We start from the raw sequence: 23,781 nt of genomic DNA, 5'->3' as shown, positions 1-23,781 counted from the left end.
GGATCTCCTGCCATGATCCTCTCCCAAGCCTTCCCAACCAGCCAGCATCATGGCCACGTGTACATACTCAGTGTGCATAGGTCAACCAGGACACTGAACCCTGATCTTCCAAATGGACCCAGCATTCTGACCGGGTGTGCTACTGCTGTACCGCTACAACGGGCCGGAGTAGTCCCCATTTTAACAAGAGCCACCAACAACTGAGAAGGATTTGTTTTCTTAGAGTTCAGTGGATACTGTGCAGAATAGTAGCTAGAAAATCAATCACCTCTCTCTCCCTGCCCAGCATCCTACGCAAGTTTATATAAAGAGAGAATTTGAGTAGCAAGAGAAACAGCAACAGAAAAACAGCAAGCTTTAGATTTGGGGCTGTGGGCTAGAGAAGTGTGCATACTGAAAGACCATCTCCCTTGTCCCTCCCATGGTGCTTTCCTTTTCCAGAACCTGAGCAAAGAAGACTGTGTTCTGTGTACAGGCTGGACATTTGTAATATCTTGAGAGAAGCCTTGGTTTGCTTCTGTGCCTGTTTACTGGAGAAGTGATCTGTTGATATGGCCAGTGTCTGCGTTTCAGTTCTGCCAGAAGCACAACCTCAGATGGGGACTTGAGTGTCATAGCATATTGAGAGACAGCCCTAACAGATATTGATGGGAGAGTGGGAACTGAGAGAAAAAGGTAATTGGTACTTGGGAACCAGCAGTTAGCGTAATGGCTATGTCGCTGGACTCCCACGTAGTCGACCGCAGTTCGCGTCCCAGACCCGGTGGCTTAGAACTCACGCCGGCCGCGTGTGCGTGCGTGCCCAAGGTCCCGAGAGGAGAATGGAAGAGAAGGGATTGCAGCGTGACCACCCCCCTGAGGGTGATTTCTCGCTTTCTGTCTCTATGTCTCTCTCTGTCTGGCGAGCGCACGCACCCTATAGCGAAAACCTCTCCAAAAAAAAAAAGGTAGTTGGTACTTAATTCCACTGGAGAACACTGCAAGGCAGTGGAGAATTCAGGCCATTGAGGTATCACAGCTGAGGGGCGAGGGATATCAGGTATTTGCAGGCAACCTCACAGCAGTCCCTGTTGAGGGTTGCTTTCTGGAAAGCATTAATTCTCTGCCACTTCCACATCTACTGCAAATAGGCAGAGTGATCTTAAGACATCCAAGAAAGCCTTTAGGCAAAGAGATACAGATGCTGGCCTGGGAAGTTGGGGTCTGGGCCGGGCAACACTAGGGCCTGCAGTTGCAAGTGGAAAGGGAAACGAAGAGGAACGACCTGTACGATCAACATTCGGCAAAACCAGGATGTGTGACTTGTCCAAGGATGAAGGAAAACCATGGAAAATAACTCCACTTGAGTCACTCTTTTGGCCCTCAGCAAGTAAAAAGTCATTGGGTGTATGCAATACAAGAAGTGATATCTAAGAAGTGTTTGCCAGAGCACCCACACATGGGCCGCCACTTGACAGTCCACACACACACAGAGCACCCATGATCTTTTCTTTATTTCCAAGCAAAAGAACTTATATCAGAACTTAGGGGAAAAAAAAGGGTGGCTTAAGACCTAGTAGTACAGTTCTTTTAAGGAATTTTGTTGCAAGATATATATAATTAGCTATTTGATACTTTCCAAAAATATGTGGAAATGCAATAGGGAAATAATGTAGTAGATAAGAAAATTATAAGGAGACACCATACACAATTCTTTTGTAGCATTTACTGTCTTCTCTCTGCTTGTTGAGGACAAAGATCACATCTTATATGACTTTGTATTTCCCACGGGACCTAGAAAAGGCATTCATTATAACCTTTGAGTTCTCAGAAAGACATATCTTTGGCATTTTTAGTCTACCAAGAATTGTATTGTGTTTCTCTGATTACTTTCATATTGCCAATATCTAAAACAAGGATAGATAGGACTTCTGAAAAGAGTGCTCAGTGGATGATTGAAATTTAGCAAAGTAATCTTTCAGATCAGATTTCCATGGAAGCCATATGAACTCCTGAGCAGTATGAGACAGGTGTGCATCCTTCCCTTTCTGTCCCCTAAGTCTGGTCAAGGAGGAACTCCTCAACAGCATTTCTGGAGAGAATGTCATCCAGTGAGTTCAGAAGGACCCTCAAGCTCTGAGGTTTTGAATTCGTGTCCCTTCTCCATATCAGCAGTACTTCACTTTAACAATTCCTATAGTATCATCCTCTTACAGCCTGGGTTTGAGTAGTTATTTTTCTGTTTCTCTGCTCAAGGCATTACTATCGCCTTCTTGGCTCAAGTGGTATGAGAAATTCAGGGCTTCAAGGTAGGGTATCGTGAAGGATTGAGAAAAAAGACAAGAAAAATGTTAAAACACGGGGCTCTCTTGGAGCAGAAGCAAAACCGCACCAGAACAGAGCCCGTTTATTCCAAATTAAAACAGACAAGCAGTGGGTGCGTGTAGCTATATAGAATAATGTACAATATACATGACGTTCTTTGTAGGTTATATTCCTGGTACAAGGTCGATAGTTATCATTTACTTCGTATTTAGACAACATCATGGCTTGTGGAATGTCGTCTAACATCTTGAGACACAGCCCATGCCTGGAGCTCCATCCTGTTGACCGTGCAGTCCCTGCGGCATTCCGTCTAGGAATGGGGTCGCCCTCAACTCCCTCTTGCATTCTTCCGTTCTATCTCTCAGGCCTAGACTGGTTTCTGTCTCCAGCATTTCCCCGTTTTTGTTTATGATGAATCTTCTGTAGCGTTACTGTGTAGAGGGCTTCTCGTTGGGATGTATGAGTTGTGGCTTGCTGTCTCTGTTGCCAGACTATCCATAAAAGAATAAAAGAACAAAGTACCAGGATTTATACAATTAAAGAAGAGGACCCCAAAATTTTGAACTGTTTTAAAGGATTACACTGACTCAATCCATCGACAATAATTTCAAGAATTTGAGAGTCAGAAAGTTGTTGTAAATTGTCTTTAAAAGTATTATCAATTTCGCTTTGTAATGCTTTAATATCTAAGGTTAAATTACTCTAGCCTAATAGGTGTTCTCAGATATTAATCCAAGGGAAACAAGGGCAATTATAACATTAAGGAGTTATACAGAAAGAAGAAACATCCCCATCACATGTTAAAGCTAATTGTTTTTGTAAGCTAACAAGTTGGTCTCCTAATAAAACTACTGCTTGTTGAAGATCTGCAGCTTCAGAGGCAAGAGGGCTATCAATCAATTGCTGAGTGGTCCACAATTGGTTGGAGTTCTCATGCCATTTCTGAACAAATTCGGCAGTCTGTGTTGTTTGATGAAGTATAGCACCAGCTGTAGCAACTGTAGCAGTGACAGCAATAATTCCCATAATAGTAGCAATTAAAAGTCCAATAAATCATTCAGTCCATGTAAGTATTTGACTTAAGGCATCATTTATGATGTCTGTCTCAGGGGAATACTGTCATGGGCGATGTATCTGCACTGGAAGCCAGATTCCCATTTGAGCTTCTAATGCACAAATACTTTCACATGATTGGTTAAACGGAATTGAAGAATTAAGACATGTATAAAGAGTGCAGTTAGAACAGATTAGAACAGGACTCTAGAGATTTCAAATCATTCCAAATAATAGGACCTTTTAAAAGAAGATATGGCAGTCTAACACAAGCCCATTTATTCCAAATTAAATCAGATAAGCAGTGGGTGAGTTTAGCTATAAAAAATAATGTACAATATACATGACTTTCTTTGTAGGTTATATTCCTGGTACAAAGTTGATGGCTCTCACTAACTTAGTAATTAGACAATATCTTCGCTTGTGTCATGCCGTCCAACATCTTGAGACACAGCCCATGCCTAGAGCGCCATCCTTCTGACCATGCAATCCCTGTAGCATTCCATCCAGGAATGGGGTCGCCTTCAACCCCCTCCTGCATTCTTCTCTTCTGTCTCTCAGGCCTGGACTAGTTTCTGTCTCCAACTAAATGGAGCTCTGTGGTTATTGGTTAGGCACAAGTTTCCCTGATCCTGTCCTATCTTGTCAGCCTTCACAGTCAGAATGACGGGTTTTCATTCATAGGTCGCTGGTGGTGGATGAGTTGTAATTGGTTTATCTACTTGACATACATATTCTAGCAACGTGTTAAAGGTTCCTTAACATGGCAAATGCAGTGAGTGATTAATGCTTGTCATGCACCACTCTAAGCACTTTTCCCATATGAATTCAGTAAATCCTCACTAGAGCCCATCTACTCAGTTAGGTTATTATTATGATCACCAAAGTATGGATGAGGAAAGTGAAGCGCAGAGAATATTAAGTTAATTTAGCTCAGACTACATTACACTGCTGGTAAATTGAGAAACTAGAATTCAAATCCAGGTCGTCTGTGTCCATGCCTATTTTCTTAACCACCATCCAACACTACCTCTATGCCATGGTGTCAGAGGATCTAGTAGATGCAAGATGCAATGATACATACTTACCAGTGAAGTTCATCACCAAGACCTGAAGCAAAATAGAAAGCCATGGGAGAGACCTGGGTATGTGAATGACCCAAGGCAGACTGGAGCAGACATGAGGCTAAGAGGAGTGACTATCTAGAGACTGTTATTTGAACAGACATTCCTTAAGGTGCTTGGCAATCCCAGGTGATCATCCCTTTTTATTTTTTGAAGGAGTTCATTTCTTCCATGAATGAGAGAGAAAGAAGCAAGAGAGAGGGAGAAAGAGAGCACATGCTCTCAACAGGGTTTGATGGTGCAATCCAACCCATCAGCCACCCTGGATCATAGGCTGATTTGTACCTGGAGGACTAATGGAGGTCTTCCAACTTGAGCTGGGAACCTTCTCATGTGCAATTTGCCTCACAGAGCTTTGTGTTTTACCACTGTGCCTCTGTCTGGCTCCCCAGGTGATCATGTTTTTTTTTTTTTTTTTATTTATTTAAAAAAAATTTTTTTTCATTTCATTTTCTTCCATACATTCAATCACATTAGTATTTGTCTTACAAAATGGATATTTCAACAGGTGAACATTTCTCCCTAGTACTGTTGATAAAACTACAAAATATCTTCAACAGATAATACCACACCTCTTTGTGCCATTAATGCTTTGTCTCCCTGTCCCTCCCCAAAATGTCTGATCATTGTTACCCCCACTCACTCCATTCCCATTCAGTCCAGGAACTTGCTTCCCAGATGCCACTTCATGTGCTATAATGACATTAGCTAGCATCTCCCACCTATGTACCTTAAGAGCTAACTCTACCATCATTGCAAAGATCTAGCCACTGAAGCAGCAGGAGAACCTGTCTTCTAATCGCAGCGTATTTACCTCTGTCCTCTTCATTTAGCTAGTTTTCCAAATTCTTAGGTTCCTCTAATGCAAAGTCTGTACTCAACCTCATATCCTTTAGTAAAATAAAAATGCGACTTATGGAAAAATCAATTTTTTATTCCTTGGTTACTCCTAAATCCTGCATTTAAACAATCAAACAGCTCAACTTAAGTTTATAGATTCACATACCAAAGCTCAATACAAATCTTGGTCTTCCAATTAAATTCAGTTTATCATAATCTGGAATAGTCAGTGTTCAACTGAATCATCATAATTTCTCTTTATTTTTCATACATTATCCAGTTTCACAAAGGAAAATTAAAACACACACACACACAAACAAAAACAAAACAAAACAAAACAAAACAAAACCCTCCTTTTTGACTCTTTCAGTAGTTTCTTCAGGTAGGAAAAACCTTGCATTAATAATCAACTCCATGGTCATTAATATTTAGAAAAATTTTTCTTTAAGTACTGTTGGTAATTAATTAGATTCATTCACTGCTTACACAAGGAGCACTGTCACTGCTCTAAGAGTACATGCAAATAAATCATAAGAATTGTTTAATCCAGGCCTAGCCACAGTGACACGGGCTGTGGGGGCATTGCTGTGTGATGCCAGAGGTCTATGGTAAGACTCCAGGTGTGAAACTGGGTCTGCCGGAGCATACCAGATGTCCCACAGATGCTCATGGTTCTGACTGGTCGCAGGACTAAAGGGAGGATTACGGTGTGAGTTCCCCTCAAAGGAAATACATAAACTTTAAAAAGTAATAATAACCGAGGCCAGCCTTGTCGAGGTGAGTAAGGTGGCTGAATCCCACATGGCTTACTAAGAAATTCAAGTCCCAGACCCGATAGCTTGAGAAACATGCCCAACACATGTATATGCATGCCCAAAATTCCAAAAGGAGGGAGGGATGGAGAAGAGATTGTGGTACGGCTATTCCCCATGGGGAGTAGGGCTGCTTCTCTCTCTCTCTCTCTCTCTCTCTCTCCCTCTCTCTGCTCTCTCTGTCACTCTACAGGGAGCTCATGCACCTTCTGGCAAAAATTTTAAAAAATAATTGTTTAATCCACCTGAGACTGTATTTTACTCAAAATCACTAGAAGTCAAATTTTTTAGTGATTTTGAGTCATGATCTATGTAAATACTATCATCATTGATTGGTCATTTAAATACATAGAATAAATCTTCTAATCTATGAATAAAACTCTAAACATTTGGGTTTTAATTTCAAGGATTTTTTTAAAGATATAAAACACAGACTCTTCTGCTCTGTAATGGCTAATTAATGTGGTTATTCATACTAACTAACAAATACAAAAAAATTAAAAAGGAAAAGAAAATAAATTGCCATATGTCATTTATTTAGAATGCTAATAAATGTCACAAATGAAATGTGTTTTTTGATAAATTTAGGATAACTCTAACAAATAAGATTAAGAAGTTCATGAACTTGAAAAATCTCCATTCACCCTCCACCCCTTTGAATCTTTCATGTGTCAGTATATTTGATTGGAAATTAGTTTAAAATAAATTTTTCTTCTGTGAGTGAGTGAAAAAAGAGACTACCCCAACGGGGTCCCAATGCCACTCTCAACCCCCAGCCTCAGCCAGCCCAGATCATGGGCAGTGCATGCCCAATGTACTCAGGGAGGTCTCCAACTGTGAGCTTGGAAATTTTCTCTGTTGTCCGCTTCAGTGTTTTATTGCTGTACCACTCTCTGGCCTCTGAAGTGGCTTTTTGAAGTGTTGTAGCACTGAGTCATTGCTGAAGTCCAAATATTTGCAATATAATAGTTTTATTTTCTGTGTCTTTCATATATCTAAGCACTTGCTAAACTTTTCCTTCATGGTTATTCTTTTTTTTAAAGAGAGACTGTTTGCTATAGGGCATATGTGCTCACTGGAGAGACAGAGACAGAGAGACAGAAAGTTAGAAATCTCTCCCTAGGGGGATTGACCATGGGGCAATCCTTTCTCTTCCATTTTTCTCTCAGGATTTTGAGCACACACACATGCAACTGGTGTGAGTTTTAAGTTGCTGAGTCCAGGACTTGAACTGAGGTTGACTATGTGGGAGTCCAGCGATGTGACCATTACGCCATCTGCTGGTTTCTCATGGTTATTCTTCAGGTACCTGTAAGAAGATATCATTTCTTTGACATCATTTCTTTCCGAACAACTTTGAATCACAAATAACACTTCTGCCTTCTCTATAATATTTTAACACATAAATTCCCCCATGTTTCCTGGCATTTGGTGCTCTTTCGGCAGGACATTTTGATCTGATGAATTTTCAAAACAATTTTTCTACTGAGTAAGTCTAAACATAGCATTAAATTATTTTTCTATTTGTAGCTCATATCTTTTTTAATCCTTGTCAACCAGCAACCATTTTCACAGTGGGTCACACCTACCCTCCTTCTCTGTCTCTTGCCCACTTGTGGGCATTGTCCTGGTCTGTGTAGATTTCAGGTGGCAATCCCAATGTTGAAATAGATGATTAACATTCTTTCTTCTACGGATTTGGATTAGGGTGCACAGAGCCCTGAAGAGAGTAGAATTTTTAGATTTTTTTTTTTCTTGCTAGTAGATAGGGAATACAGAATTAAGAGTGTGCACAGACTATAGTTAATAATTCTGTGCTGATTCGGGAATTTCGTTTAATGAGTAGATCATAGCTATTCATGCTACAAGGGGAAGAACCAGTAACTATGTGAAATGATGGGTATATACCCAGTATACCACATAATAACTATTTTTATATATGTATATATATATACACACACACACACACATATCTATATATTTTGGAGAGGATATTATTAATATTTTTTTTTTTGCTATAGGGCGCGTGCGCTCACCAGACAGAGACAGAGAGACAGAAAGCAAGAAATCACCCCCCTAGGGGGGATAGCCACACTGCAATCCCTTCTCCTCCATTCTCCTCTCAGGATCTTGGGCACGCACGCACATGCGCCCAGCGTGAGTTTAAGCCACCGGGTCCAGGACTCAAACCATGGTCAACTACATGGGAGTCCAGCAACATAGCCATTATGCTAACTGCTGGTCCCCTATGTATATACTTATATATTTAAGGACAGACTGCACCATAGAAATCTCATCAATGGAATGAAGAGTGATTGAAAAGGTACAGACAACATACTCCCTGACCCCAGAGGGTAGCAGATGGAGGGCAGGAGGGATAGCCATTTGTTATTCTTACTGGCTTGCTTGTTCCTGTTTCCAATTCTACCTGACACCCAGCTCTTCTCTCTGCTCTTGTGCTTGGCGAAAAATATTCCTGTGTTCTCAATAAATCTTCTACTTTGTTTAAGCTAATTAAATAAATACCAATCTTTACAGACAAGCAAGTGTAGTTAGTATATTCTTTATAAATTGTTATCTTAAAAGTTTGCAAATTCCTTGTATTCAAGGATAATCATTAAAAGTCTTCACTAACTTCCATTTACAAGTGTCTAAACTTAATTTTCACTTTTTCCATGTTACATGAATAATGTACCAGTTAATAATCTTAGATAAAACAGAAAAATCCAAGTATCATATTTATTATTACTCTTTATATACATATCCAAAAGTATATATGTCATCTGTAATAAAATCTCACTCTCTAATTTTTATTTTTAAAATTGTACAATGAAAATTTTTCCATAAAACAGAATTTTTCTAAAATTATATTTCATGTATATTTTATCATATAGACATACCACAGATGAATTGTTAAATCTATTCATGGTCAGCTGCTACTGTAATATTTTGCAGTTAGAATAGTTATTTTAGTGCATCAACATCTCAACATCTGTAAATATTTTCAATCAAGTTGATTCTCTTTCATCTGAAAGATGATTAATTTATTGTAGTCATTTCCGTTTCTTGCCTCATTACATTGGCTAGTATTTCCACACGGAAGTAATGAGGCATTCCCGAGGGTGCTTCAGGCATGGTTTTAGCCATTTATTTATGATAACTCTTTTTGTCATATTAAGTAAGTAATTCTGTTTTGTGCCTATTTCATTTGTAAAATCATAACATAATTCCCAAATATCAATTGATGTTTGTGCATTTGAGATTATTTTCCTTACTTTTTCCTTTGATTATTTAATGTGAGGCATATAAAAATTCTCCAATATCTTGACTTTTTAGGTTAAGTGCTACTTGGTCATATTATATAGGTACTTAACATATTAAGAACTTATTTTAGGGACCAGCAGTTAGCGTACTAGCTATGTCACTGGATTCCCACGTAGTCGACCGTGGTTCACATCCCAGACCCGGCGACTTAAAACTCACACCAGGCACATGTGCGCACATGCCCAAGATCCCAAGAGGAGAATGGAGGAGAAAGGATTGTGGCGTGGCCATCCCCCCTGGGGGGGGGGGTGATTTCTCGCTTTCTGTCTCTCTGTCTCTCTCTGTCTGGCGAGCGCAAGTGCCCTACAGCAAAAAACCTCTTCAAAAAAAAAAAAAAGAATTATTTTATAGTTAAGTCTAAAAATATCAATAATAGAATAGAATTGAATTTTTATTTTGTAGTTAATTAACAAGTTTAGGGAGATATGTCATTTAACCTATCATTTTCATTGGGATTCTGATTATTTTACTTTTGCTATCCAGATTTTCTTTATTCTCTGGATGTTAATAGACTAGATGGTGGAATTTGGTGTTATTAGAAATTTGGTCTGTTGCGTGTTCTTTTTTTTATTTTTTTTTTCCTTATAGTCTGGATTAACTCTGCTACTCATCAACTCCTATACAATCCCTAGGGGTCTCTTTAAAAATGATTTGTGTCCATGTTTAATAACTAAAACACATATGTGGGTGGAAAACTCTGTAACCATAAATCTGAGATTAAGTTCTTCTTTGACCTTCTGGTTCTTTTGCGATTTGGCTAGACCGTAATAAATAGCCTAAATGTTACTTGAGCCAACATTTTTTTCTTTCTAGAATTTCAGTCTATGAAACCTGATTAAATACTTGAAATAAATGTGACATACAAAATACGATTGATTTATGACACTATAACATAAGTAGGAAAGTTTAGTGACTCTGGAGTACTCTTTCAGATTATACTTTTGTCAGTTTTATTAATTTAGTTTGTTTTTACTTAATGGTTCCACCGTGTCATTGAATAGTACAATTAGAAACTAATAGCAGGGTGTCTGGTATACAATAGAGGCTCATTATGAATTTGGTAACGTAAGTTTAAATATAAGAGATTTCATTTTATGATTGCAAAATAAGATTCACTATCTGAACAATTATTGGCCTAGAATTAATTAGTTTATTCTGTGTGTTGGACATTTAGCTAGTGAAAAGCAATGCCTTTGTTCACGTGCATCCACTTACTTCAGCTAGCTTGGGATATAGCCAGACACATAGGCATTAACTATAATTATGATGGAGTTAGTGTAATGGATCGTGAGTGGGGTCACGAAGGTGGATAATTTTGTGCACAGCAGAAGAATTTGGGAAAATTTGTAAAGGAAGATAGATGAGCTTTGACCTACATTTTGAAGAACCGGTAAAAGATGGAGGTGGATATATTGGAAGTTAAAAAGGAGTTGTTATGAATTTCCAGGCAAAACAAGCATGAAAAGAGTGTGGAATATTCTAAAAACTCAAATAGACTAGTGTAGCTAGAACAGAGTGTAAGAGGAGGGTGAGAGACACAGAGAAGAGACAGGAGTGTGGTAAGAAATGTGGTTGTAAGCATTACTCAGGACTGGGTAGTGAAAGAGATTGTAAAGAACTTTGCACTTTATTTTATAAGAAGAGGGAAAATATTAGGATTTTTTAAACATGATTGGATCAGTATTGAAGAAAGATACCTTTAAAACCAATTTTATCAGCAAGCATGTGCACTTGGCAAAAGAGAGACACAGAGACAGAGAGAAAGAGAGAGGGAGAAGGAGAAAGCAACCCCCCTCCTCCCATAGGAAATGGTTATGCCACAATCTCTTCTCCTCCAATTCTCCTTCCGGTCGGGATGTGGACCACAAATGTACATGTGCCCAGTGTGTTTCTCAAGCCTTGGAATCTCGTACTTCAACTTTAGTGTCAGCCATGTAGAATCTAGTTGCCTTAAACAACAGGCCATGGAGCTAACTCCAGAAAGATAGTTAATGGCAGATCCAAAAATGGGATTTGAGTAAAAGCAGCTTCAGGTGGAAATATGAGGGGATTTCAAAAAATTCATGGAAAACAGAATTAGAATACAAGTTAATTTTGGTGCCCCCCCCCCCATTTTAATCATAGTTTGGCACAGTACACATTTTCCATGAACTTTCGGAAGACCTCCTTATATATAAAACTACTTGCATTTTCAAGAATCTGGACCAAAGTACCTTAATCTAGGCTGCGCTGGTAAGATTATTAAGTAGTTAGATAATTTAGAGGTGAAATTACTAAGCGACAGATCCGTATAAAGGTATCATAGATCACTCATAGATTTAAGACTTTGAAGCTGGATGGATTATTAACAGAAAGAGGGTTACTTGCTCCTGTTTTTCAAGATCTAGCAAATGTGGTTATGCATGGAGATGTGTTTGTGCATGGACGTATAGGAATTTGACAGGGCTTAAACGGTGTATTCAGGCATAGGTATCCACTGAACCCTGGCCCTTCACACTGGGTGTTTAAGAGTTTAATCTGATAGCTATTTAGGAGCCACAGGTCTATAGATAAAATTCAGAATTCTGAGCTCAGATAATATTCCCCAGGTGAAGCATAGAGGAGAGGAGAAAGAGGAAATTTGGGAATGATATAAAACTACAAAATAAAAGTAAATTAAAAACTCCTAAATGTACTGGCAGAGATTGTCAACATTTGGATGTATAAATTGTCGATCATACTCATCCGTACACACAACATCTTACAGTACATTCTCACCGATATTGACACGGTGCAATGTTCACGCATGCAATAAAATTGCTGTGTTGGGTTACCTATTTCTTTCATTTAATTTTATGCAACAGTATCGTTAGAATAATATTAGATTGCTCTATACTTTTTCTACCTAGTATCCTATTGGGATTTGGTATCTTTTCGAATTGTTTATTACTGAGATATACATCCTATTATTCATTGTTTTTTTTGTTTATCCTTGGTTATTTCCTTAAGATATTCTTAACTATACAATTTAAATTCAGGAGGCCAGCAGATGGCATAGCAGTTATGTCACAGGACTCCCACATGGTCAACCACAGATCGAGTCCCAGACTTGGTGACTTAAAAGTCACTCCATGCATATGCATGCATGCCCAAGATCCCAGGAGGAAAATGGAGGAGAAGGGAAAGTGGCATGGCTATCCCCTCTAGGGGGAGATTTCTCACTTTCCTTCTCACTGTCTCTGTCTCGCTCTCTCTTTGGTGACCCATGTGCCCTAAAACAAACAAACAAACAAAAAACTCTAAAAAAAAAGGAAAGAAGGAAAATAAAATTTAACTTTGGTGAGCCCATGTGCCCTAAAACAAACAAACAAAAAAAACTCTAAAAAAAAAAAAAAAAAGGAAAGAAGGAAAATAAAATTGAAATCATGTGAAATTTGTAAGGTTTAGATCACTTTGTCAACTTTCCCCCAAATGTTACCATTCCAGGTGTCATTCCCAGCAGAAATATGTTTCCCCACATATTTATAATTCTGAAATTTTAAGAAAACCTTGGCATTTGGGAAGTAAAAAGAATAGTACTACTAATTTTAACTTACATTGCTTTGATATCAGTGAAGTTATATATTTTTTATACTTTCTGACAAGTAGGATTTCATTTTTATTCTGTTTTGTTTGGTCAAAACACTCATTTATGTTGCTGCTATTTTTCTTTTTCCTTGTCCTTAGAGTTTTCTTAAAAACCTTTATGTTTTATCTGTAAACTTTTTTGGATTTTAAGAACGATCATGCTTTATTTAGTAAGCATGATGTGTATATGTTTCAGTTTGTTCCTTGCTTTCTAATTTTTATTTTTTGAGAAGAAATAGAAACTTGAAGAAACTTTAAGAAGTTTTGTATCTCATTACTTTGGCTAGAATTTTCTAAAGGATTTTAGATAATAGTAAAAATACTTAACATTGAGCCAGCCAGTGGTGTGGCAGTGAAGGTGGCTGTTCCATGTAGACTACAGCAGTTTGAGTCCCAGACCTGGCAGTTTGAAAGACATGCCAAGCATGTGTACGTACATGCCCAAAATCCCACGAGGAGAATGGAGAAGGGATTGCAGCATGGCCATCTGCTGGGAAAGGGGTACTTTCTCATTCTCTCTGTCTCTCTCTCTGTTTTTGGCAAGCCCACAAATCTTATAGAAAAATTTTAAAACAACAACAAAACCTAAACTCATGAATTTATTCCCTATCCTACTGAGAACTTTGCTGTTTCCACAGTTGAACATGGTTCCCATTGTTGTTTTTAGATGGATTACCTATCTATCTATGGCCCTCCTGCAGTGTCACAGAGAGTGTGCTGCTTTGTGATGCTGGAGCCACCCCTAAAATGGAAAAAGTTGAGTGTCATTTTGACCTATTCCCCAGGAGCACAGGTACCTATGATGCTGGCTGGGCAGAATTGTAGTGTAAGACACTGTTGAGGATCTCTCTCTCTCTTTCTCTCTCTCTCTCTTTCTCTAAAAAGTAACTAAACAAACTTTTAAAAAATAAATAATCTGGGGTCAGCAAGTAGTGTGATAGTTAAGGACTGGACTTCCACATAGCCAACCACGGTTTGAGTCCCAGACCTGGAATCTTGAAAATTACATCAAGGCATGTGTGTGCACCCAAAATCCCAGGAGTAGAATGGAGGAGAAGGGATTGCACCCTGACCATCCCCACTGAGGGGTAATTTCTCACTTTCTCTCTCACTCTCTCTCTCTAGTGAGCACACGCTAAGACAAAATCAAAAATAAGGAAAAGATAAGCTGTCATATTAACAAGGTGTATTTTTATTCCCAACTTTTTACCCATGAAAAACAGCCAAAATTAGTTTTATTGAATGCCTTTTTAGCATCTTGGATTATTATTTTCTTTTAATTATGACAATGATTATGTTGCCATGACAGCAAAAGACTTATTGATTTTAATCAATTTTTGCATTTGAGGAATAAACCTTATAAAGTTTCATAAAATGGAAAGAGCTCTTGAATACTATTCGAGTGGTTTGGTAGTTATTTATTTATTTATTTATTTATTTAGGAGAGGTTTTCACTATAGGGCGCGTGCGCTCGCCAGACAGACAGAGAGAGACAGAGAGACAGAAAGCGAGAAATCACCCCCCAGGGGGGATGGTCACGCCGCAATCCCTTCTCCTCCATTCTCCTCTCGGGATCTCGGGCACGCATGCACACACGCCCAGCGTGAGTTTTAAGCCACCGGGTCCGGGACGTGAACCACGGTTGACTACGTGGGACTCCAGCAACATAGCCATTACACTAACTGCTGGTTCCTGATAGTTATTTATTTAGAGTGCTGTCTGTGTATTTGTAAGGAAGATTGATCAGCAGCTTTCCACTAAACATTATCAGTTTGCATTTCTGACATTTTATCTTACTACAAACAATGTGGATTTCTGAGTCTTTCATTACATTTTGAGTTTCTTTGCACTGCTTCATTAGCAAATCCTTCTGTGACATGTCTCTCTGTTCCTCTTAGCCTGTTCTCTTTCTTTGGCCTTAAGTTCTTGTTTTCATAGAGGCTTTGACTTTCTAAATCCTAGGGATGCCAGCATGATTTTATTGTGCTGATTCTCTTCTTACTTCAGTATTCAATGCTCTCTTCAAGTTGATTTTGCAAATTTTTTTTTTGGATTTACATGATATATTTGACATTTTATCTTACTACAAACAATGTGGATTTCTGAGTCTTTCATTACATTTTGAGTTTCTTTGCACTGCTTCATTAGCAAATCCTTCTGTGACATGTCTCTCTGTTCCTCTTAGCCTGTTCTCTTTCTTTGGCCTTAAGTTCTTGTTTTCATAGAGGCTTTGACTTTCTAAATCCTAGGGATGCCAGCATGATTTTATTGTGCTGATTCTCTTCTTACTTCAGTATTCAATGCTCTCTTCAAGTTGATTTTGCAAATTTTTTTTTTTTGGATTTACATGATATATTCATAGGCTGGCTTGAGAGTGTTTGCATATTTTTCACCCTGGGCTGAGGATACAACTATCCTGACCTGCACTGTCCAGTGTCTAGTTGGACTTAAATTAATGAAAATTATGAATTCAGTCTCCTAATTATAATAGGCTCATTTCCAGTGGTAAGTAGCCACACAGGGCAGGTAGCTATGAAATAGAAGGTATACCATGCCAATCATCACATAAAAGTCTACTGGATAGAGCTAAGCTAGGGCCTCTGCTTTCAAACAAATACGGTGTGTGGCTTATTTTTAACCCAATTTACTGACCATGACTACATTATCAGTATTTTTTAATGAAATACTAGATAACAAATTATACAGTCATGTATTCTATCACTTATTTTACCCCTTGTTTGTTGTCCATTGCAAACAATATAACTGGATATACTTCTTTATTCATGGCTGAGGAAAAAGGAGGGGGAAAAAAAACCCTCACAATCCAATCTGGGTTCTTTGAATTTTTTTTTGCTTAAGAAAAGAAGGATAGAATGTAATATATTGGGTCCTCTGACAAGTCATGACATGTTTTTCTATGCAAAAATGTGTCATGACTTGTCAGAGGACCCAATATAAATAAGAATTTACTATGAAAGATGAAACTAAATCCTGAAAAGCATTTGTTGCATGCACTTAACATAAATAAACAGAACAGTGAAATGAAGATGAGAAGCAAGAGAATAAACAACAGATTGAGGGGCCAGCTCTGTGGCAGAGTGGTAATGTGCTGCTCAAGAGAAGCCAGATCCCACATGGCAACTGATATTTCAGTCTCCGGCCAGTTGGACTGAAATACACGGGCTGAATGATTGAGTGCTCAGGATCTGATGAGTTTGAGGTCTGAGGATGGAGGATTGCAACGTGACCAGATCCTGCAAAGGGTGGTCGTCTCCCATCCCCTCCTTCCCTTCTTCGTACTTGTATGTGCATGCTCTCTATCATTAATAATAATAATAAACAGGTTGAAATTAAAACAAAACTGACCTAGAAACTGAAAGAAATAAAGAACTGCATAAGATAAATATTGCAATAGAAAAAATAAAATATAATGACAAGTAATTCTTAATTAGACTAGAAGAAAACAATGAACCAACTGAATAACTTCCCATGATTAATTTCTGAAAATAAGAGACAATACATTTTTTTAAACTGAAAAATCAAGACTATTAACTAAATACCAGATAAAAGCTGGTGATATTTTAGAATTTGAAGGGCAAGGAAAACATAAATTGCTTATGAGGTGCCTTATTTATACTTAATGTTTTCTAATAAGGAGAAAATACACATGGAAAGCAAGTTGAAACATTGAGGCAATTCACTAATTGCCTGCTCCTTGGATTTTAGCTCTGATATACTCACAATAGGTATTAATTCAGGGTATCAAATTCTTTAAAAGACAACTTATTAGCTTTTCTAGTTAGTAGCCTCAGTCACTGACGGCAGTGGGTAATTCAGCTGAGGTCGTGTTGCGGCTGGTGTTCTATCTGTATGTAGTTCAATTAACAGAGCCCAAGAACAAATTTTCTCTCCATGCCAGATGTGTTGTGGCCTCAAGTTTTCTTTCAAGACCATTTTTCAAAACAGTTCTCGTGTGGCCTGACTTGGAGTGGGGGCTGGGAGTGCAGTCTTGTGTAATGGTGATGGATCTCGGGTGTTAGAACAATGTTACACAACCCTGCATTTTTATCATTCTAATGACTATTGCTGGACAAGAGAAGCTTCCGCCCTGCCAGATATTTATACAAGCTAATCAGAGGCTTGATACAATACAGATGGTGATAACCTTTTGCCATACAGAGTCCATGTTGAACTTTTCTTTGGCAGCAAAAGGTTTGTCTCCATTCAATATTCTGAACCAAAAAAAAAAAAAAATTATGTTTCTGAAATGCCTCACGAAGGGTAGTAGATGATGTAAACTATTTCAGGAACACTAAAAAGAGAATTAAGTGCTGGGCTTCTACCACATTCCACACACATTACCACAGATGTGTTTGCTTCTTAAATGTGTGGTATGAAAAATGTGTTTTATTGAGTTATGTTTTCATTCAAGCATGATAAAATACAAACATTCATGCGGGGGGTGTTAAATTATTTTCAGTAAATCACCCACCCCTCCTCCACCATTAAAGTGCATTCCAAACCCAGGTCTTGTGTAATTCTTTGCTGGGACTCCTAGTCCTGCTATTCTTCTTGCTATTTTAAGCTTAATATATTGTCCTGCCAACGGATATAATGGTTCCTGTAAATATTCACCAGTTCTCTGCAAGAAAAGAAAAATAGAATTATAGCTTGGAGTGTTTTTGTGTGTAATGAGTAATACAGCAAAGAATTTCTGCTAAGTACTAACCTAAATATTAAGGAATGATATGGACATGGGCGAAGATTAATATTATAAGATGGCATTTGTTTCAAAAGGTCAATAAAGGCACAAAACAACATTTTGGGGTATAAAATAGTATATACATGCACACATTTTTACTACTCACTCAAGATCAATTCATGCAAGTAACTCTTCCCCAGAGTATCCTAGAGTTTATCTTCTCTACTCATTCATTCATTGGATCAATATTGATGAGCACACCCACAACCAGGTACTATCAAGAATATCACACAGAGGGTGCTAGATGGTGGTGAAGTGGCAAAACACAGTGGTCTGTGAGACAATCCACATAGGAAAGTTACCAGTTCAAGTCTGGAGACCTCTCTGAGTATGCCAGGTACATGCCCACCCATGATCCAGTTTGAGCTGATTGCTGCAGTGGATTACAGTGTCAGAACCCCAATAAGGGTGCTGTCTGTATGTCTCTGTCAATCTCTCTCTCTCTCTCATGAAAAAATAAATAAAAGTAAACTATTACTTAAAAAATAAATAACCTACTGAAAAGGCAATTTACAATTTGTTTTTTCTTTGTCTATTAAAATCTCACTTTTTAGTGAGTTTTAAGTCACCAGGTCCAGGACTTGAATCATGGTTGGCCATGTAGGAATCCAGAACATAACCATTATGCCATCTGCTGGCCTGGAATACCTATTTTCAAAGGAAGTTACATTTGGGAGAACAGCCTTCTATTTATAACTATCCTTGTCCTTGTGTCACTGGGCCTATCACTTCTGAACATCTTTGAGCTTTTGTTGCAAAGGGGTTAGATAAAGTGACTTCTTTCTTTCCAAGCCCTGGCCTTCATCTCCAGCCTCTGCCTCTTCCTCTAACTAGGTGAAAATGGCAGGGCTCCAAAAGATTTTCTCTACGTACTTTCCAAAGTATTGGAAGGTTTCACCAGGAAGAAAAACTGTGTATGCAAAAGATAAAATATTTCAGTAAAGGCTGATTAAGATTTTTTAAAAGTTGTCCTTGGGCCAGCTGGTGGTGTGGTGGTTAAGGTACCTGGAATCTGCAGAGCTGACTAAGTGATTCAGGTCCCAGACCTGGTGACCTGAAAAACACGACAGGTGTGTCTGGATGCATGCCCAAAATCCTGAGAAGACAATGGAGAAGAAGGGGTAAGAAGGGGTTGTGGTATGCCACACCCTTTAGGGATTGATATCTCTCTCTCTCTCTCTCTCTGTCAAGTACACATGCCTTGTAGTCAACTGGAAAAAAAACCCTCATTTTCTATTTTTATAGTATTAAATGTAAGTGGCATTTTGAAGCCCAGTCCACCTGCTGACAGGAAACTCTAGGAGCTGTCCATCTCTCAGCTTTGACATGACCTTCACGTCCATCCTCTGAGATGGAAAATTGCCTCATTTATAGTCATGATGGTGATGGGTGCTCAGTGGCATGTTTGTCAGTTAGTTTTGTTGCCCTTGCCACAGCCATCTTCTGAGTCTTCCAGGATCTTCTTATTGATATTGCCCCAAAGAGACACCTACATCTGACTTTTGGCTCATTTACTGCCACACTCTTAAGGTTACATTCACTCTCTCACACCTACACTTCTCTAAGAGAATGGAAGACTCATCAGGTTCTCATTTCCTAAACACCCAGGGGGTGATACTCTATTGTCTCATGTCACTGTGACCAAAAGTGAGACTTGTCACCATCCCAAATATCCCAACGGAAAGAGGACCCACGGATCTCTGTACCTAAGAAGATATCTGTCAATCATCTTTCCTGTGACAACGGGAAGAGTGGAAAGATTGGTGGAGCACTCGGGGCCTCACAGCAACATCTGGCATTTCTTGTTCTCCTCTAACTCTTTCCTTCTTCTTCTTTACAGAAGTTCTTTTCTTGTCTGGAGTGTGAAGAGAATTTCACACTTACCAAGCATTTATGGTAAATCTTCTGTCATCCATCAACAGGAGAACTTATTATTTTTTAATTTGTGATAGAGCATATATACACACATGAGGAAAAGAGAAAGAGAGAAATGAGCATCCTCCACAGGGTCTGGCCATGCCATGATCCTCTTCCTCCAGTTTGTCAGTCTTGGGCACTCACGTAGGTACCCAGTGTGTTTGAGGTTGATCCAACCAAGGATTTGAACTGTAGGGAACATATGGGATCCAACTTCTATTGAGCAGTGCATTACCACGGAGCTAGCCCAAGAGAGCAACTGTTTAAACTTTAAGAGCCAAGAATCTTGAGAGTGTCAGTTAGGACCCTCACTGTGTGTGTTTTGAGAATGTCTCTGTTAATATCACTCACATCTTACTGTCACTCAAACTGTCCTCTATGCTTTGCTATTTTCCTTGCTTTCCCTTGCTTTTTAAAAGTGACTGATAACTATTGGATATATTTAGACCAATTAAGTTCACTGACAGATCATTTGGGGAGGGGGGAGGCACGGAGGGCAACCGTGGATGCCAGGGACAATGTGGGAGGAGGATGGGTCATGGCAGAAGGAGGGGGATGGGGAATCTGGGATGGCAAGACAAAGGGCGGGGTATGCAGGACACAAGAATTGGGAAATTATTTGCTGAGAACATATATGTTGACGTGCTTGATTGAGCCAATGCACAGTGTATTTTGGATGGAAGGTTCATTTGTGTGTTGTGATGGGAAAAAAAATTATAATAAAAAATAAACTATAAAAAAACAAAAGTGACTGAGAAGGGCCAGCAGGTGGTGTAGTGGTTAAGGTGCTAACTCTCACATGGCCAACCAAGGTTCGCGTCCCAGACCTCGTGGCTTAGAACTCACACCGGGTACATGAGTGTGTGTGTGTGTGTGCCCAAAATCCCAGGATGGGAATGGAGGAGAAAGCACTGTGGCATGGCCAATCTCACTGGGGACTGATTTGTCTCTTTCTCTCTTACTGTCTCTCACTAGCAGGTACATGTACCCTGTGTCTAAAACCTTGGGGGAAAAAAAAGTGACAGGTAAAATGTTTGAATACTTCGTGTCAAACCACTGGCTTTCCAGATTTTTTTGGAGTCATTTTTTAGTTTACTTTTCTTTAAATTAAGGTTTAATAGCTTTAACTGTCACTCTAACAAAATTGAGGGAAGAATTATGGATTTACAATCAATATTTATTATTTATACATTCATGGAGATTGTGTCTCTGGGCATGAATCCTATAATCTGAGAGAATCTGGATCTTATAGTGAGTTCATTCCCCTAAAGTGAATTGAGTCAAACTTATTTTTTAAATAACTTTCAAAAATCCTTAACAAAACTCAGGATAGATCCATAATTGTCACTCTTCCTGCCTACCTCCTGAAAAACATGTAGTGTTTCTGGAATTATTGCCTCATAAGCATGGATTTCTTCCAAGAACTTGCCAGAAAATATATCCTGCTGCTTCTTTGTCTTCCTACTCATTTTTTTTCTTTTTTTTCTTCCCTCAATTGCCAGAGGGCACATGTGCGTGTGTGCGTTTGTGTGTGTGTGTGTGTGTGTGAGAGAGAGAGAGATAGGGAAGGAGAGAAAGCACCCCCTCAATGGGGCGTGGTCTTGCCGCAATCCTTTTCCTCCATGTCTCCATCTCTGTGAGGATTTTAGGAATGCACGAACATGGCCTGCCATGCTTTTCAAGTGGCTGGGCTGGGGCTGAAACCAGAGTCGGCATATGGGGTCTGGCTCCCTCTGCACAGCCCTTCAGCACTGCACTATGGAGTTGACCCAAACTTTCTACCAATTTTTAATGAAATCAAGTTGAATTACGAGGTCAGATTCACCATTGGAGTTCTCATGCTTTTAAGGTTTGTTATTACAAAGCATGAACAATAATAAACAGTAATAAGCCTTTGTTAAAGGCTCCTTTTTCTTTTATTGATAGGGGAAAATGGTGCATGACATTGTAACATGTAATTCTCTTGTCCTAACATAATAAAACCCAAGTGTTAGGTTTATGTGTACCGAATCAATTGTTCCTCGTAAAGATAAGATACCATCGAGAACCGCTGATTCGTGCTGATACTGGGTGGTCCAAAAAAGATCAAGTATTGAATCAGTTCTACATTTTTGGAGGAGCATTAGAAAAATAAATATAGAAGCAGGCCAGTCATTCTGCACTGCAGAAAAGACATATTCTGTTAAATTTTCTGCCAGTTAGGCTTTTAGAGTCTGCTCATGCAATGGTCTGAATGAGTAGATGGATGACTAGAAAGATAGATGTGCTTGAAAGTAGATACGTAGGGGACCAGTAGTTAATCAAATGGCTACGTCGCTGGACTCCCATGTAGTAAACCATGGTTCAAGTCCTGGACCCGGTGGCTTAAACTCACACCGGGTACATGTGCGTGCGTGCCCAAGATCCTGAGAGGAGAATGGAGGAGAAGGGATTGCGGCGTGACCATTCCCCCTGGGGGGTGATTTCTCGCTTTCTGTCTCTATGTCTCTGTCTGTCTTTCTGGCGAGCGCACGTGCCCTATAGCAAAAACCTCTCCAAAAAAAGAAAAGAAAAGAAAAGAAAAGAAAAGAAAAGAGAAGAGAAGAAAAGAAAAGAAGATACCTAGGACTCAGATTTGGCTCATATTTTGAGAGCCTGAGAATCAATTAAAAAATAGTTTAATAAGACGTATTCATTTAAAAATTCATTCCATAAACATTTGTTCTTCCTTAGCAAGATCCATAGCAATGTTAATGATGATGATGATACATTTTAAATGTTTCTGAGGCTTTCCGTGGTTCTGTGACAACATCCTTGTAGACTCTAATATGTGTCGATTTCTGTTCCATGCTCATTAATCAGTGCTTCGAGTTCTCACTCCTGATAAATGCCAATGATTTTCACATAGACTGCTTTATTAAGAAGAGAAGTACATGGTAGACCAGCATAATGCAAAGTTATATTACTGTTTCCTGTTTCATTACAGCAAATTCTTCGTCATTCTAGAGAAAACTCAACAAAAGTGATATTTCTCATTACTGATGGATATTCCAATGGGGGCGATCCTAGACCAATTGCAGCTTCTCTACGAGATTTCGGAGTGGAGATCTTCACTTTTGGCATATGGCAAGGAAACATTCGAGAACTGAACGACATGGCATCCACCCCCAAGGAGGAACATTGTTACCTGCTCCATAGTTTTGAAGAATTTGAGGCTTTAGCTCGCCGGGCATTGCATGAAGGTAATGGAAACCCAATGGCATAACAAGTACTCTTAAATGAGATTTTCTTCATGCTTGCTGCCTGAAACCCACTGAAGGCTAATATCAAATCCTCAAAAAGTGTTTTCTGAGTGTGATGCCTGTGTGTCTTTTGCATCATGATATGTGCTGAACTTCATAGAGATAACATTCTGACCTTGCAACATGAGGGGTTTTTTTAACAGCTGTGATATATTTTCACTAAAATGTATATATGTTCCCGCCCAGAACTATAAGAATCAATGGAATGAATTTAGGTGTGTTTTGAGGCCACACACAGAGCAGAAAGGCTTGTCTTAGATCTCATTTACAGTTATCTGAGAATGAAGTAAACATTCAGAGACATGCACCGTGACTTGCAGCAGAATGTTTCCAGATATACACACAAAGATATAGGGACAATAAACACTTAACACATACTTCTTGACTGGACAATTTGAAGATAAATATGCATATGTATAAGATTCAGAGAATTGGGACCAGCAGTTTGCGTAATGGCTATGTCACTGGACTCCCATGTAGTCAACCATGGTTTGAGTCCCAGATTCGGTGGCTTAAACTCACTCGGGCATGTGTGCATGCATGCCCAAGAAGAGAATGGAGGAGAGGGGATTGCAGTGTGGCTATCCCCCTTGGGGGGTGATTTCTCACATTCTGTCTCTCTGTCTCTCTCTGTCTTTCTGGTGAGCATGCATGCCTTATAGCAAAAATCTCTCAAAAAAAAAAAAAAAAGATTCAGAGAATTAACCCTAAATGGAAAGAGCATCAGCAAATACCTTTATTAGAGGTCTTCGTTCACT

General features: G+C 39.0%; 1 protein-coding gene across 1 annotated transcript in view; it reads left to right on the top strand.

Annotated features, from left to right (window-relative positions):
* Positions 1-23,781, top strand: part of SVEP1 (sushi, von Willebrand factor type A, EGF and pentraxin domain containing 1) — a 233,157-nt gene that overhangs the window by 14,540 nt on the left and 194,836 nt on the right. The window contains 1 exon segment of the mRNA XM_006142717.3: positions 22,708-22,963. Coding sequence (XP_006142779.1) covers positions 22,708-22,963 — 256 coding nt within the window.

This window comes from Tupaia chinensis, unplaced genomic scaffold, assembly GCF_000334495.1.
Source record: "Tupaia chinensis unplaced genomic scaffold, TupChi_1.0 Scaffold000081_1, whole genome shotgun sequence".
In the NCBI taxonomy this organism is placed as follows: domain Eukaryota; kingdom Metazoa; phylum Chordata; class Mammalia; order Scandentia; family Tupaiidae; genus Tupaia; species Tupaia belangeri.
Note: the sequence above shows the minus strand (reverse complement) of the source record. Positions and strands in the feature narration are given on the sequence as shown.